Source organism: Jaculus jaculus, chromosome 3, assembly GCF_020740685.1.
Source record: "Jaculus jaculus isolate mJacJac1 chromosome 3, mJacJac1.mat.Y.cur, whole genome shotgun sequence".
NCBI classification, from domain to species: Eukaryota; Metazoa; Chordata; class Mammalia; order Rodentia; family Dipodidae; genus Jaculus; species Jaculus jaculus.
Genome location: NC_059104.1, coordinates 91,190,160 through 91,208,329, shown reverse-complemented (window position 1 = coordinate 91,208,329; position 18,170 = coordinate 91,190,160). Strand labels below are relative to the sequence as shown.

General features: G+C 41.9%; 1 protein-coding gene across 1 annotated transcript in view; it reads left to right on the top strand.

The window, feature by feature from the left end:
• Positions 1 to 11,538, top strand: part of Jhy (junctional cadherin complex regulator) — a 60,530-nt gene extending 48,992 nt beyond the window's left edge. Inside the window, exons 7-9 of the mRNA XM_045145799.1 lie at positions 7,098 to 7,178; positions 7,902 to 8,030; positions 11,010 to 11,538. Coding sequence (XP_045001734.1) covers positions 7,098 to 7,178; positions 7,902 to 8,030; positions 11,010 to 11,207 — 408 coding nt within the window. The 3' untranslated portion in view covers positions 11,208 to 11,538. The remainder of the gene's footprint in view (positions 1 to 7,097; positions 7,179 to 7,901; positions 8,031 to 11,009) is intronic.
• The last annotated feature ends 6,632 nt before the right edge of the window (positions 11,539 to 18,170 follow it).

Sequence of the window (18,170 nt, the reverse complement as noted above, 5' to 3'; positions counted from 1 at the left end):
TCCTGTGTATGTCCTCAGGGAACATAGGACATGGTAAGAGCTTCACTTGTCAAGGTGAAAACAGATTGTTCACTCCAGGTCTCACAGAATGCCAGGGCCTAAAGTAACCCAGACACACCATCTCAGAAGAGAACTTTCCTGATTATTTTGTTGCCAACTTGGACTATGGTAGAAAATGCAGATTTTCACTGGGCATGGTGGCGCACACCTTTAATCCCTGCACTTGGGAGGCAGAGTTAGGTATTCGAGGCCACCCTGAGACTACATAGTGAATTCCAGACCAGCCTGAGCTAGAGTGAGACCTTACTTCAAAAAAAAAAAGGAATTAGGACTTCTAAACTTAGTTATCTGTCTGCAGAGTTGGGAGGAAGTTGCGCACGTGCCATTTCTAAGTTCTCATCTTGGCTTTGTCACCCGGTATCTCTATGACTAAGACAAGTTACTGACTTGCTCATCCCTAATTCTTCATATGAACAGTCAGAATTACTCTGTCTTTTTATAGATTTGCTATGATATTAGTGAAATAATGTAGTAAACTTTAGCATATCCCCTAGCAAACAAACAAACAAACAAAACTCTTAATTAACTATCAGTTTGGGGGCTGCAGAGATGCTTTGTGGGAAAGTACTTGGCATGCAAGCATGAGGAACAGAGCTTGGGTCCTCAGCACTCCTGTAAATATTTGGTGGGCATGGTGGCCTACTTTCATGCCAGTACCTGGGAAGTGGAGACAGGTGATTCCTGGGACTAACTGGTTAGGTCAGCAACCTGAATCAGTGAGTTCTGAGTTCAAGTGAGAGAGTCTGCCTCAGTAAAAAGTGTGGAAGGATATTGAGGAAGACACCAGGCTTCTGGCCTCTGTGCATGTTCACACATGTACATGCACACCCACATACATGTGGACCCACACACGTGAGCATGCATATGCACATCATACACACATACATGCCTTTCGCAATTAATGTTTTACTGAGAAAAGATAGAGAAGGGTTGGAGGGATAACTTAGTGGTTAAGACACTTGCCTGCAAAGCCAAGGGGCCCAGGTTCAATTCCCCAGGACCCATGTAAGCCAGATGTACAAGGTGGTGCATGCATGAAGTTTGTTTGCAGCAGCTCGAGGCCCTGGTGCACCCATTCTCTCTATCTACTTCTTTCTTTCTCTCTCTCTTTCAAATAAATAATTTTTTAAAATATAGAAGAAAGTATCGGGGTGAAGAGTATATCACCAGAAATCCGAGGGCATGGGAGGTGAAGCAAGGGCAGGAGGAGCCCCAGTTGCTGACTGCAGAACCCTCTTCCCTGCTGGGAGGTCTCCCCTCCCTGCTTTCTGTGAGGACCGTTATAATCCATATGTGTCCATTTTCTCAGCCCGATACCTTCCATCTACATCTCACAAATACACAGAAGCACTCTTTGTCCTTTAAGCTATTCCAGAAGCTAAAGTGACTTAGAACTGAGCTATTTGTATAGGACAGCAGGTAGCCGGGGCACCAGACAGAGGAGTCATTATCCAGGTCATGCCCATTTGCTAGTCCCGTCAAATCTTGTGGTTTCCAAGGGAATCGCCCTGAATCGCATTAAAATTTTGAGGATTTGTAAAGATAATAGGCCCAGGCCCCCTTTCTCCTGGCAGTTCTGTTGTGACTGATATAAGAATACCAAACATTGTCCATGCCATTAAACCCAAATGTCAGACAGTAAGAAATTAACATAGTACAGGGTATGACAAGTTATCAAAATATACCTGTGAGTCACAACCCACCACAAAATAAGGCCGTGGTAGAGTCCCGTGGCAGCTGGGGGTCGAGCTACAGTGATTAACTCGCTCCGGCTGACACAGACAATCTGGGGGTAGCTGCCTGACTGCTTCTAGGAAGAGGTTTATTTGGATTAAGTTTAGTAACCACAGAGCAAATTTCCTTCACTTGCAGTCTCCCAGCATTTGAGGCATTGTTTTTTGTCCTGTTTATCAGTAATTTTGTCACTCTTACACATCTAAGGACTTTTCTGGAGAACAGTCTTGCAGTGCCCCCTTCTCCCCACAGCAGGGTCCAGCATCTCTGAATTGAAACAAGTCCTGACAAAGCAGTCCATGTTCTTCCGATTCCAGATGAATTGCTACTAGAAACCTTCCGTCAGGAAGTCCCGCCAGCCACCTTCTCAGAAGAGCTGCTCTGGTGTTCAGTCATATCAGCTTCTGGGGGTCTTTTTTAAGATAGGGTCTCATGGAGCCCAGGCTGGGTTCAAATTCACTATGTAGCTGAGGATGGCCTTGAACTCTTGATCCCCCTGCATTCACCTCCCAGTGATTACAGGCCTGTGCCACAATACCCAGTGCGTTCAGTCCTGGTATCAAACCCAGGGCTCTCTTCTTGTTAGGTTAGAACTCTATAACTGAGTCACATCTACAGCTCACTTTTTACTTTTAGAAATAGGGTCTCACTGTGTAGTCCAGTCTCACCTCACACTCATAGTGATCCTCCTGACTCAGGCTACTGAGTGCTAGGATTACAGATGTGAGCCTCCATGCCAACTCTGTGTTCGTGTTGTGCATAGCCACACGACAACAGCAAGAGCAGCCAGGCTGTCCTCAAGGGCATGCCTGTTTACTCCCGGGCTTCACTCTTGTTCCGAGAATTGGTGGAATGATTGGCTTTGATTTAGTATAACATTATCATCATCATTAGCAATTTGGCATTGTGCCTCTGTGAACTTTTAGTCTTGTAAGTAATGTGCAGAGATATAGAGGAAGACATCTGACATTAGACTCTGGCCTCCACAAGCCAAGGAGAGATAAATCTAAATTCTGGATGACACTTTACTATAAAAGACTTGAAGAATCTGCAAGTAGCTTAGGTAGTTGCCTAAGGCTGGAAGTGTGGGCATGGGGAGGGGAGTGAATGGAATGAGCATAGCATTTCTTTTCAAAGTGAAAAGAAAAATGTTCTAAAATTGGATTGGGTGGTGTTACACAACCCAGTGAATATCCTAAAAACCACTGAATTGAACAACTTTAAATGAGTGTCTTTTGTGGCATGTGAATTATATCTCAATAATGCTGTTAAGACTTGAGATGGAAAGAGATCAAACAGAATTATAGTGCTGAGCAGTTCAAGATTATTTGCGCCAAAGTTAAGCAAATCTAGGATTTTCATCATCAGTCACCCAGAACAAACTCCACGAGGAGCCACCACTATCCCTTGAGAATGCAGCTGTGGGGACAGCCTCCTCGGGCCGCTTGCTCACCCGTCCTGTCTGTACTCAAGGCTGGACTCTTGGCTCTGTTTTCTCCACTAACTGAGATGTTCATTGAAGGCGATGGTAAGAACTGTGGCTGGGGATCAGTGCACAATTATCCATGCTTCCCAATGTGTCTTTTGTGAGACGGTGAGGTGATTAAAAGTTAAGCTGCCACAGACCAAGGATGAGATTTTTGTCCGATCATTTCTTTCTCATCATCTTAGAGCAAATTGGATTTATGACTTGGGTATGAGTGAGATTTTTTTTTCTTCCCTCTGGTAAATAGAGAATAATTTAGTATTTATAAAACAATGACACCCATGGCATATGTGAGAACAAGAAGACATTTGCAGTTACAAGTATAGGTTATCTCAGTTAACCATCCTTTTGAAGCTTATTAACTTTTTAAAGTGCAATAGTAGGGGCTGGAGAGATGGCTCAATGATTAAATGCACTTATTTGCAAAGCCTGATAGCCTGGGTTCAATTCCCCAGTACCCACATAAAGCCAGATGCACAAGGTGGCACATGCTTCAGGAGTTCAGATGCTTCCCTTATTCATTTATTCTTTCTCTCTTTCTCTTTCTCTCTCTCTCTCTCTCTCTCTCTCTCTCTCTCTCTCTCTCTCTCTCTCTCTCTCCCTCTCCCTCTCTCTCTCTCTCTCCAATAAATAAATAAAAAATACTTTAACATTAAAAACAAAATGTGATAAAGCCAGTATGACCAAGGTTTGGACACACACACACACACAAAAAAAGCAATCTTAGCTGGGCATGATGTCACATGCCTTTAATCCCAGCACTCAGGAGACAGAGATAGGAGGATCGCTGTGAGTTCAAGGCCACCCTGATACTACATAGTGAATTCCAGGTCAGCCTGGGCCAGAGTGTGACCCTTCCTCGAAAAGCAAAAAAAAAAAAAAAAGGTAATCTTACTGCTCCATTGCTAGTAGAAATGTCAGTTGATGGCCTCAACTGCTCATTAGATAGTGATCATGGCACTTCTATTACTTTGTCTAAAGAAATGATCAAAGTAGCTCAAAAACAATGCTTACCCTTAGATATTTCCACTGTTCAACATTTACAGAAATAGCTAAACAATTGAACTATAACAAGACAATAGAATATTTTTCTAAAATTCACATTTTTAGAGACCATTTGGAATCAGGAAATTAGACTGTGGTACTACAATACTTAATGAAAAATAAAATAATTCATGGTGTATGAATAGTTTTATATGAGTACGATCAATCCAGGCATGTTGGCGTATGTTTGTAATCTAAACACTTGGGATGTGAGACAGAAGAATTGCAAGTTAAAGGTCAACCTGGGTTACATAGCCAGACCCTCCTTAAATAAAAGAAAAAAGGTGGGGTTGAGGAAATGACTCAGCAATTAAAAAGCACTTGCTTGCAAAGCCTATCAGCCTGGGGTTCAATTCCCTAGTCACCCACATAAAGCCAAACAGACATTCATTTGCAGCACCAAGAGGTCTTGGTGTCCCCATACACATACATGTGCATGCAAATAAATAAATGTTTTTTAAAAGAAAAAGTACAGACAGAAAGCAGACACAAGTAGACAGTGTTTTCTGCTTGATAGTGACTTCTGTTCCTAAAGATTTATGATTTTTAAGCTTCCTTCAATGAGCAATATTTCCACTAAATACCTTAGTATATTTTTAATGATTTTAGTCCAAAAGCTTCCTTAAAAAAGAATCTTATCTTCTCTTGCTTTTCAAAATTAGATGCACTGAGGGAGTTTTAAGCATAAATGTTTAACCTTGTCATGGGATGAATTTTGCTTGCAGACCCTCCCATGCTTATAGCATGGAAGTGTGGCCTATGTGGCACATGGTTCTGAGCAGTAACACTGAAGCAGTGAATAATTAGCAATGCCTCCTTCCACGGTGGTGACAGATGAACCAGCCGTTTCCAAACTGTGGGTACATCCTTCCTTCATACAATTAACCCACAGGTACATGCTTGCTGTCCCTGTGGTTTCCATAGCTGAGGCCATCAGAACATCAGATGTGTGTAATTCTCTTGTTTCTTTCCTGCCATCAAGATTGCCATTCCAGCTCCAGGAGTCGAGTCCCACCTACTTTCAAAGAAAGGAAAAAGAACGAGGAGGGGCCAAGCCAGCCCGAATAATAGCTTTCAAAGAAAAAACCTCTACCTACCAAACTCACTAATGCTTCACGGGCCTGAGCTCAGAGCTGGGGAGTCTGAGTAGTCTGCTCTCAGTGTGGACAGGATCCACATATGCAGATTCAGCCAATCATGGGTTGGAAATATTCTAGAAACAATGAGTCTGTACTGAACATGTATAGACCATTGTCCTTGTCAATCATTATGCCATAGAAAATACAACAACTCTTGATATGGCAGCGGCATTGTAGTAGGTATTACAGATAATCTAGAGGTGACCTAAAGCATATGGGTGGTGTACACAGGTACTGTGCAAGTGCTACATCCACACAAGGCATTTGAGCATCCACAGATCCGGGTGCCCTCAGGATGCCCTGGACCCAAATGTTCATTAATAACAAGCGACAACTGGAGTTTGACTTTGGGGCTTCCATAGTGGGAAATGGGAATACAAAAGCCAATTGGAGTGATTTCTAGCTAGTCGTCAGTGAGCAGGAAGCAGTGTTGTGGCAGCCGGTGTGGTAGGAGTACACAGTCATTCCTAAGACTGCGGGTTATATGCAGTAATTATAGCTGATGTGATGTTCTCGTTCAATGTGGACAATCTTTGTCAAATTTTGTCTCAGAAAAGAGCCCACTAGATATCAGACCTATCTATCTTAGGACTTAATGAAATAACTAACAGGAATTTGCAAAGCGTATGCAAAAGCACTGTGCCTCGACACTAACAAACAGGTCTTATGTTACCTGGTAAACATGCGCTGCCTCTTCAGTGGGGCTATTTTTTCTGCACTCTAAGCACAAATTCAAATATGTCCCAAGGCAATTACTGTCATCCAAACCTTGGTATTATCTCACCTACCCTTCCCAGAAAAGGAAACCAAATTAATTAAGGAGTTGGGAGATGAAAGGATTTGAATTTCCTACAAAGGGAAGTGGCAAGTCTAAACTTCAGTTTTAATATTGAAAGTTGCAGTTTGACAACTGTCGTAATCTACTCCATGATAAGTAGAGCTTTAGGGTTTGTCCTGCCTACTATTGTAGTCAAATGTCATAATCTAATAATTAAGTTGTCCCTATTGTTGTGTCTTAAGTGAGTAATATGTAAAATTCCAGATACCTTTCAAATTTTTCAAAATTACATTGAGCAAAATGGGTTTCTCAGTGGGTCTTGTCAAGACGCTGGAATGCTTTGAGTCTCATCAGTGAGTTACAGTTTTATTTCTTTAATATTTTCTCTTCTTCCAACAATGAATAATAAAGTTTTGAGTTGCATTTTCTTTGCATCTCTTGTGCTGTTTCTCTAAAAGGCAGTATTCCACCTGCACTTTCGGAGGCAGCTTATTGGATGTCTCTAGATGGCCACTGCGAGACCTCACTTGGACATCACAGTGACAGCAGCAGTGACAGTGGCAATGTATGTGTCACAGAAGAGATATTATCAACAAAACAGCAAACTACCAGCTAGAACTTGTTTGTTTATAAATTTCAAATTTGAATTTATTTTAGTGAAGAAGTGGAAAACTGAAAGTATGCTAACCAGCTTCTAAGTAGATGCTTAAAATGGAAAAACTGTCAGGCAATATACTTATTATCCCACCTTCCACCCAGGCTTCAGTTCTTTGGTTCCTTCTTCCCTTATGTACCTACAACTGCCTGCAGGGTCACAAATCCTTACAAGGAACTATTTCTCTGGTTGTATTTTCAGAGTTTGAAGCTGAAAGGTTATCAAAATAGAGATGTGAAACTTGGAGGCCTGGGACCTGACCTGGAGTCCGCCAGACACAGGGTAAGTGAAATGTACATGATGTATATCCAGCCTTGATGGGGTCCATCTGTCCTTCAGCACAACTGGATAAAGATGCTCCCCAGCATCAAGCTAGTACAGCCTTGGCAACAGAATAGAGATCCAGATACTCTTTCGACTGTAAAATAAAAATATACTTAGCCAGTGTTGTTTTATGCACTGCTTTTCAGTGAGATTTGAAAGCCTGCACAGAAGAGTGGAGCATGTGAACGTCAAAAGGGACGCATGTGTTATATGGTTGAGGGTCTTGTGTGACAGGGTTGTCTTGATAACTTTGAAGTGGTTACAGAGAAGACACTTAGGGCCTGAGCTCCCCGGCCCCTAGAAGTGCACCCACTTTACCCTCCTTCTGTAGTGAAAGGAGACCTGCATTTAATGTGCTTTAACTGCACTTGCACTCAGGCATAAAAAGAGAGCATAGTTCAAAGTTGGAAGCAAAAATCAAAATAAATTGGGTAAATGCAACAAAGAAGGGGCTGAATGGGATTGAGCCACTGTGTTGGGAACAGGGGAGTGCTACTACATTTACCGTAATCCTCCGGGGAGGAGCTTCAGCCACTCACCGCTGTCACCATACACAAGGTAATCCCCTATCTCCTGAACTGCAGACTTAATGTGCCCACCTTAGAAAACTGCTGTCACTTTAAGAAAAGGGCAGAAAAACTAGCAGGATTGTGATTTACCATGCTCCATTTCTCTGAACAGATGCAAAAAATAACAGAGCAAAGGGAATATGCAAAACAAGCCAGGGAATACAACATGAAGGCTACGTCCGCGCTCTCCAAGCCTCAGACAGAAAAAACTGAAAACAAGCCAACTGTCCCTCGGCAGAAGGTAAGCAGTCTTCAGCAAGGCATTTACTGTTTCGGTCAGAGTTAAAAGGAAAATTTTGTTGCCGCTTAACTTGAACATAGTCCCTATGTGTTTGAAACAAGGAAAATGTTTTCATGACTGCCATTCCTGCAGCTACACATGATACTGAAACACACACAAACACACAATGCTGTCAGGTCAGCATTCTTATTTTCTGAACTCATTCTCCCCACATCTTTTATTCCTAGTATGCTATTTTAAATTTATCACACATTAAAAAAAAATAAAGTGATTTCTTAGAAGAAACTAGCAGTCATGGTTGCAGATCTATTTCGTTCTGTATTGTTAAATAACTTTCAAGGAAACTAGTGTCTTTTTGCTGTTCATAGGAAGAAAAAAAAAGTCCCTTGTTGCTCCTTTCCATTCTATCTCCTTGTGTGAATTTCCCATAGATGCTGTAAGATGCAAGTGCCCCTAGTGAAGAAAAGTAACCAGAAAACAGGGTCCTTCCTCAGGTGCCATCCTCCAAGATTGGCTGGAGACACAGCTTTCTGTGCAAGTCTCTGCCTCAGTCCATCTAGCCAATCCCAGCAAGGCCAGGGACACTTTGCACAAGTTAATAAGCATTCTTCTGGTACAATCTCTTCACCGAGTTTCCGTGGTGCCACTTTTTTACTTTTTTGTTTTCAATACACTTTCATAAAGATGTTCAAAGTAACAAATCTAGTAGAAATGCCTATAGACTTCACTTACAGACACTGAGAAGCCTGAGCTTCTTTTTGTTTTAGAATTTCCTCTTCTACTACTGAAATATACTATTTGTTCTCATTTCAGTTATAAATAAATTATTGTCTCAAAATACAAAACAGATATAAGACATATTTAGAAGTCACGTTTAGGACTCTTCCCTCTCCCCCTCCTCTCTCACCTCTCTCTTCCTTTGTTTCTCTTTCTTCACTCTCTGACTAGAACCAGGACCTCATGCATGCTAAACAGTAGCTCTGTCAGTGAGGTATATTTCCAGGCCATCTAATTATTTTTGTCATAATGCCCTTAAGAATTGATGTCAGGGCTGGAGAGATGGCTCAGGGGTTAAGAAACTTGCCTGCAAAGCCTAACAACCCCAGGTTCGATTTCCCAGTATTCACATAAAGCCAGATGCAAAAAGTGATGTATACATATGAAGTTCGTTTGCAGTAGCTAGAGGTTCTGATGTACCCATTCCCTCTCTCTGTCTCTGTCTCTCTCTTTCCTTTATGTCTCTCTGTTCTTCCAAATAAGTAATAAATAAAATATAAAAAAGAATTAACATAATTGAGGGGCTGGGGAGATGGCTCAGCAGTTAAAAGCACTTGCTTGCAAAACCTACCTGCCCAGATTGGATTTGCCATTACCCATGTAAATGACTCATGCATCTCTAGTTTGTTTGCAACAAGAGTCCTTGGAATGCTTCCTCACACTCTCTCTCTCTCTCAAACAAATAAATAAAAATATTTTTAAAGAATTAACATCATTGGCCAGGCATAGTGGTGCACTCCAAAATCTCAGCAATTGGGAGGTAGAGGTAGGAAGATCGCCGAAGTTTGAGGCTACCCTGAGGCTACATAGTGAATTCCAGGTCAGCCTGAGCAGCGTGAGACCCTACCTCAGAACCCCCCCAAAAAAAATTTTCAAGAGACAGGGGGGAGGGGTTGTGGTAGTGTACAGCTTTAATCCCAGCACTGAGGAGGCAGAAGTAGGAGCATTGCCATGAGTTCAAGGCCACCCTGAGACTACACAGTGAATTCCAGCTCAGCCTAAGCTAGGGTGAGACCGTACCTCAAAAAGAAAAGCAAAAAAATAATTGACATCACTGGGGAAAACTACACTTTAAGCATCTAGCTTTTATAGATGTACTAGAAGGGGAAAGTCAGAGGCTAGGGAGATGGCTCAGCAGTTACATGCTCTTTCTTCGTAAGCATGAAGCGAGAGATTGCCAAATTCAAATCCCCAGAACCCACATAAAAAGCTGGGTGTGGCCATGTATGTGTGTAATCTGGTCTGGAAGTGCAGGAAACCCAGTATTCTCTGACATACACATCTGCACACACTAATGCATGCACCACACATCACACACATTATACACACTATTCTATGAACACACATTAAAAGAAACGCAATATGATGGAGAATGGAATTTCAAAGGGGAAAGTGTGGGGGGAGAGGGAGGGAATTACCATGGGATATTTTTTTATAATCATGGAAAATGCTAATAAAAATTTTTAAAAATTAAATAAAATAAAAATGAAAAAAAAAAGAAATGCAACTTGTCTTTCCAGAACTCTAAGAGCCTGGGAACAAGGACAATAAAATAAAACAAAACAAGTTCAACTTTGCACTATCTTTAGTGATGTCTTCAGTCTTAAGCTACAAGTCCTCTTTGGATAGAAAGGTCTATTAGCATCCCCACAATAGAAGTTTGATTTTAATAATACTTTAGGAACTTAGTAGATTTAAACACATGCCAAATCTATTTTCAAACACTGGAAGAAATTCAGTATTGTGAAGAAAACATCCCCAAGGACTAAGCAGCTCTCTATCATTATCCATCTCTTTTACCCCCACAATATATTGCTTAGTGGCTGATTTATTTTGTTTAAACTGTGCAGTACGGGCTGGAGAGATGGTTTAGAGGCTAAAGCACTTGTCTTTGACGCCTGAGGACCCAGGTTCAATTCTCCAGTACCCATGTAAGCCAGATGTACAAGGTGGCACATGTGTCTAGTGGCTAGAGGCACTGGCACACCCATTCTCCCTCCCTCTTTCTCTCTCTCTCTTTCTCAAACAAATAAAGAAAATATTTAAGCTGCATATTATATTGCATCGTTTACATTTCCAGTTGATATCTTTTTCCACCTGTGTTATAGCAATCATCTCCCAATTGTATTATAAACAAACATTTCCTAAAACTAGGAATCTGGGGTTCTCGTCTTAAGGAAATTTTCATCTTTATTCTCTTAGGCTTTGGAATATGCTAAGACCATCCCCAAACCGAAGCCATCACATCTGACTGGCCAATCAGCAAAGAAAAAGAAAACTCCAGCATATGATGGAAAAGAAGAAACTTTACCTGAAATCTCACTGCTGGAAATGCTGCGGAGCAGACACGAGCAGGAGAAGCAGGCCGTGGCTGCTTTCAAAGTCCTTCACATTGTTTAGACTACACTTGTAGGGAGCCAAAAGTGCTCTGAGATCAGACATGGAGAAGAGGAACTGCAGGCACCTGTGTACCGTCGTGGTGACCCGTGCTCCATGCTGGCTCTGTGAGGGACTCAATATGGGTACATTGATAGGGCTATTTATTCTAGAAAGAAAAGTTCTGCTTATTTATTTTCAAACCAGTAAGAGTATGGGCTGACAGACAACTAGAAAATAAAGTGGTCCATTTTATTTTGGATCTTGGCCTTCTTAAACCATATAACCCCTTCCGTGATATGTTGAAAACTTCCATGTTACCTAAAAATAAATATATCTAAGTGTGTTTCCCTAACTCCCTGATATGGAGTGTATTAACACTTCAGTTTCTCCTAAAATGAGCTCAAGTGGACTAATCAACAATAAATTCTAAGATGACATATCAAAAATACTACCCAAATATCCTGGTTTAACAAAAGTTGACAAAAAATGCATCCAAATGTGCCTACTGAAATCCTGTCCTCACCCCAACACAGCATTGAAACATTAGCTACAAATACCACAAGTCCAGAAATGCCCAGCTCAAACAACTCTGAGAGACACATGTTATCAAAGCCACAATAATGTCAAGTATATAAATTTTCTGGGAATATATTAAAATATTGCCAATTATATACTTTCACACAAAAAGTAATATTAGGTAAGATAAACACACTTCACAGTTTATTAATGAATATAAATAGTAATACATATTCTTATTTATTTTCTTTTTAAAAAATATTTTATTTTTTTATTTATTTGGAAGACAGAAAGAGGCAAAGAGAGAGAGTGAGGGAGAGAATGGGCACACCAGGGCCTCCAGCCATTGCATAGGAACTCTAGACACATGTGCACCCTGGTGCATCTCGCTTATATGGGTCCCGGAGAATCAAACCGGGATTCTTTGGCTTTGTAGGCAAACACCTTAACCACTAAGCCATCTCTCCAGCCCCTTCTTATTTATTTTCAACTCTTGAAGCATTATAAAAATTTCTAGCCTTAATAATTAAAACTTCAAGATTTAACTTTTAGCTCCTCCTGGACATTCATTCTTAGGCAAATCTCTGGATATTTATACATACAACATAGGGATTAGCTGTGGAAACTCACTTCTGTGTTCTATATATGTACCTGACTAACTTTTTTTTGCCTGTGTGTAGGTAGAATACATGATAGGATGCGTGGTGTGTGTGTGTGTGTGTGTGTGTGTGTGTGTGTGTGTGTGTGTATTGTGTGGATATGCACACCCCATGAGGATGAGGAGCGTATAGGGTGTCCTCTGGTATCACTTATCCATGTGTTTCCTTGTGATAGAGTCTCTTTCAGAAGCCAGAGCTGCCATTTTCCATCAGAGGGCTGACCTGTAAACCCCAAGCATTCTCTAATCTCTGCTTCCCATGGGACTGGGGTGACAGGCATGTGTGGCCACACTCAACTGTTCATGTGGGTGTTTGACATTGTACTTGGGCAACTCAGGCCTTCTTAAGCCCTTCCTTGCAAGGCATTCCTACCCACTGAGCAACCTCTCCAGCCCCTGATTAAATGTCTTTAAATGTGTAATCTAACACGTCAACTACATACTACACCTAACTTCAAGAGCCAATTCTAGTTGTCGGCCAGGGACGCCCCTGATGCCCCCAAAACACTAGAAGTGTGGTGGTTTGATTCAGGTGTCCTCCATAAACTTAGTTGTTCTGACTGCTAGGTTCCCAACTGATGGAGATTTGGGAATTAATGCCTCCTGGAAGGAGTATATTGTTGGGGGCAGGCTTATGGGTGTTATAGCCAGATTACCCTTGCCAGTTTTTGGGACATTCTCCTGTTCTTGTTGTCCACTTTATGTGGGTCAGGGGGTGATGTCCACTGTCTTCCCATGCCATCACTGAGCTTCCCCCTCAATCCTGTAAGCCAAAATAAACCTCTTTTTTCCCATAAGCTGCTCTTGGTTGGGTGATTTCTACCAGAAATGTGAACCTGACTGCAACAGTAAAATGGCACCAAGGAGTGGCATTGCTCCGAAATACCTGACTGTCTGGCTTTGGCCTTTTGGAGCCAATTTTCAAGAGGAATGTGAAAGGATTTGAAACCTTGGCCTAAGAGATGCCTTGCAATGCTATAAGTATGGGTTGATGGACTATTCTGGTCAGAGTTAAAAGACCTGAATGTAGTAAGAACTATGGACTGTGAGGTTTGGCTTATGAGGGTGAGAAAGAGCTTTGCTTGGACTGTGCTAGAGGCAGTTTGTGTGAAAAGCTTGCTGTTATGCCTGGGTCCTAAGAAGTTGTTCAGGATTGCTTTGTGTAGAAATGAACTGGTGTGAACAGAGGGATATGGCACAGAAAGAAAAATCTTTGGGTGAACTTCTGCCCATTCAGCTGCAATTGAGGGATTACAAACTCTGAGATTGGGCCAGCTGACCTGCACTGGGGCAACAGAAGAATGTAGACTCTTTTGAAGGGTCCTGAGTACTCAAAAAGTGTCCTGTTCTTCAAAGTCTGCTTTATTACCCCCTGGATTAACAAATTGGCACCCTACTTGGTATTGTGGACTATAAGAAATGCAGGAAAGAGAGGGTCATCAAGTTTGGAACATGGTCTTGTGTTTTGGAAATGGGCATGGGCAGTGTGAAGCAGGTTTGCTGGATGCCTGTATGGAGACCCCATGGGATCATGAGGATGAACCGTGGGTTGCAGTGGAGACCCAGTGGAGATGCTGGAACCATGAAATGGCTGCTGAGGACAGTTGCCAGCCCCAGATGAAGTTTTCCAGGACCGTGAGTAGCCTAGCTGGAGGGGAGGAATTGGAACTCCAGAGAATTGTTGCTGATTAGAATTATCAGACTTAGAGATTTGTCACTAACTAGAGTTGTTGGACTTGAAGCTACAGAGTTTGATATTTGCCTTGGTTGTTTTAAATCTTACCAATGCCACCTTTTGCAGTTGAATGATTATTCTGTGCCATTATGAGTTTAGGGTGGGGGGATTTTTTGGTAATATGGCCCAGTTAAAAGGTCTTAGACTATGGGGATGTATGGGATTGATAAAACCTATGGGGACTTTTAAAGTTGGATGAATCCATTGTGTTTTACATCATATATGGTTATCAGTTTATGGGGGCCAGGGTCGAATGTGGTGGTTTGATTGAGGTGTTCCCTATAAACTTAGGTGTTCTGAATGCTAGGTTCCCAGCTGATGGTGATTTGGGAATTAACACCTCCTGGAGAAAGTAAATTGTTGGGGGTGGGCTTATGGGTGTTATAGCCAGTGTCCCCATGTCAGTGTTTGGCACACTCTCCTGTTTCTGTTGCCCACCTTATGTTAGCCAGGGAGTGATTTCCACCATCTGCCCATGCCGTCTTTTTCCTTGCTATCATGGAGCTTCCCCCTCAAGCCTTTAAGCCAAAATAAACCTCTTTTTCTTTTTTTTTCTCAATTTTTGTTCACATTTTCCATGATTATAAAAAGTATCCCACGGTAATACCCTCCCTACCCCCTCCCCACTTTCCCCTTTGAAATTCCATTGTCCATCATATCCCCTCCCCATTGCAATCAGTCTCTCTTTTATTTTGATGTCATGGTCTTTTCCTCCTCTCATGATGGTCTTGTGTAGGTAGTGTCAGGCACTATGAGGTCATTGATATCCAGGCCATTTTATGTCTGGAGGGAGCACATTGTAAGGAGTCCTACCCTTCCTTTGGCTCTTACATTCTTTCCGCCACCTCTTCCGCATTGGACCCTGAGCATTGGAAGGTGTGATCAAGATGTTACTCAGTACTCCAGTCACTTCTTTCCAGCACTATGATACCTTCTGAGTCATCCCAAAGTCACTGCCATCTGGAAAGAGAAGATTCTCTACCCAAAGTGAGAGTAGCGTTAATATAAGGGTATAAATATTAAGAGAAGTGCTTACGGGGCAGTTTGACAAGCATAGTATATACATTTTTCCAGACATCAGCAGACGTTACACCCCTAGGGCTCATGACTACCCCTGTTTTAAGTTTTCAGTATCAGGGATGTGCTCCCTCCCCATGGAGCGGGCCTCTAGTCCAATTGGAGGGCAGTTGGTTTCCACCATGACAGACGTGCCACTATTGTACCCATTGGCTCATTTGGGCTGGCTCACCAATTATAAGGCTTGCAGTGTCCACTGCTGAGTATCTTCACTGGTGGTATCTCTTTCTCCCATTGGACTACATGTAGAATGGCTTCTTCCATCTTTCTGTCAGCAATAAACCTCTTTTTCCCTCAAGCTACTCTTGTTTGGATGATTTCCACCAGCAATGTGAACCTGACTGCAAGAAGAAGCTATTACCAAGGTTCTTGGTTAACCACCAGAAATAGATGGTAAGACTCTATCACTGAAGGCTCCATATTCTTGGATTCAAACTGGAGCTGAGCTGGAAGCCTCCTCCTTATTAACAAGCTATCAGAAAGCTGGAAAGACCTATACAGCCTGTTGGGGGGAAAGTCATCAACATTGCTAACCAGCAGTGGACCCTTCAACCTTTACAGCTTCCCAGCCAAGTCAAATGTACTAACCAGTGTGGTTACATGTCTGTTATGGGGGAATCAACTACTCCCTGATTGGACTTGAGCCCTGATTCACAGGAGGGAATTCCTGCCTAATAACCAAAACCTAGTTAAAACCCTATGGTTAAGGACTTAAGGGGATTATATATATGTAGGTAGATGAACAGATTACTGGGGGGTGGAAAGATCTAAGTGAGGTAAGGGGAAGAGATTGTGTAAAGGAAGGGGGTGTTATAAAAATCCAAGAAGGTATGAATAAGCATACAGACACCTACTTTTTTGGACAATGGCGCGTACAGAAGCCATAGATTATTACTAAAGAAAAAATATATTCAGTTTCAGGTATGGGATACCTTCAAGTGAGTTGTTGGCCAGGGAAGTCCCTGATGCCCCCCAAAACATTATAGGCCATTGGCAAGGCCCTTGGTCTCCAACCAGGAATAGATGGCAAGACCCTATTGCTAAAGACTCCACATACTTGGGCTGCAAGGTCACTGAGAAATCTTGCTGGAACTGAGCTGAAAACCTCCTCCATGTAGACCAGCTGACAGAAAGCTGGGAAAAGCTATGCTGCATGCAGCCTTATGGGAGAGAGATAAGTCACCAGTGGATATAAACAACAGTGGACACTGCAAACCTTGTTTGGCTACCCAGGCCAAATGAGCCAATTGGTGCACTAGTGACATGTTTGTTATGGGGGAAACCAATCACTCTCTAAGTAGACTGGAGGCTCACTCCATAAAAGGGAATGAATGTCTGATACTGAAAAATCTATGACAGGGGAGGTCATGAGTCCTAGGGGTGTAACACCTCTTGGTGTCTGACTGAATGCATATATTATGCTTACCAAACTGCCTGGTAAGCATTTCGCTTAATGTTAGTACCCCTATATTAATGCTACTCTCACTTTTGGTTAGAGAAGCTTCTCTTTGCAGATGGCAGTGACCTCTGGGACAACTCAAAAGGCACCATAGTGCTGAGAAGTGACAGAGGAGTGCTTTCCACCTTCACACTATCACACCTTCCAGGGCTCAGGGTCCATTGCAGAAGATGTGGTGGAAAAGAATGTAAGAGCCAAAGGAAGGGTAGGACTCCTTACAATGCAATTTTTCAGACACAGAATGGCCTGCATATCCATAACCTCACAGTGTCTGGCACTACCTACACAAGACCCTCATAAAAGGAAGAAAAGATGATGACATCAAAGTAAAAGAGATTAATTGAGAGAGGAGGGGATATGATGGAAACTGAGTTGCAAAGGGGAAAGAAGGGGAGATGAGGGAATTATCATGGTTTATTGTCTATAAGTATGGAACTTATCAATAAAAAATTTAAAAACAAATAAATAAAATACTTAAAATACAAAACAAAACCCTATGGTTGGGGAGGTCATAAGCCCTAGGGAGTGAAACTACTACTGTTGCCTGTCTAAATGGATATAGCATGCCCACAAAACTGCCCTCAAAATACTTATAATCTTGTCCTAATGATACTCTCACTTTTGGTTAGAGAAGCTTCTTTTTTCAAATAATGGTGACCAGTGGTGTGACTCAAAACTCATCAAAGTGCTAAGAGGAAGTGACAGTGGAGTGTTCAGAACAAAATGAGACATCTCTCTCTATCATACCCTCCAAGGTTCAGGGTCCATTACTGAAGAGGTATCAGAAAGAATGTAAGAGCCAAAGGAAGGGGAAGAGGGCTTATAATACTGTCTTCCAGATACAAGGTGGCCTTGAATTCATGACCTCACAGTGGCTGATGCTACTTACACAAGATGTGAATAATAAGAAGGAAAAAGAAATGATGGCATTAAAAGAGAAACTTGTTAGAGAAAAGAAGGGATTCAGTGGAGGGGGGATTCAGGAGGGAGAAAAAGGGAAGGTGGTAGGGAGGGGTACATAATGGTATATTATCTATTTATAAGGAAGTTGTCAATAAAAAGATTTTTAATGGAAAAAAAACAATAGCTGAAACAGGTTAGGTGAGTTGGCTGGTGTCAAACATTTTACAGGGTCCCCCAAGGCCTGTCTTTACCATTACACATATGACCCTAGAACATCAAAATTTTATATGCAGATGCTAGACATAGTTATGCATGCCTTTAAACCCAGCTGTGGTGGATGCAGGTAGGAGGTTCACCATGAGTTCAAGGCCAGCCTAGGCTATAGAGTGATTCCCAGGTCAGCCAGGGAGAAAGTGAGATTTTTGTCCTTAAAACAAACAAATAGCTTTTTTGAGCCACATGGCATTTTAAATACTTTGAATAAGGAAATAAAACAGTTACAGAAAGTTTAGAATTAAAGTCAAAGAATGGATCCAAATAGGTCTTCATGTGTCCCCAGGTCATCTCACAATAGTAAAGTGCAGCAGCATGTAATTAAGCTACCACAATCCAAACAAACGAAGGATTCTGTAAACC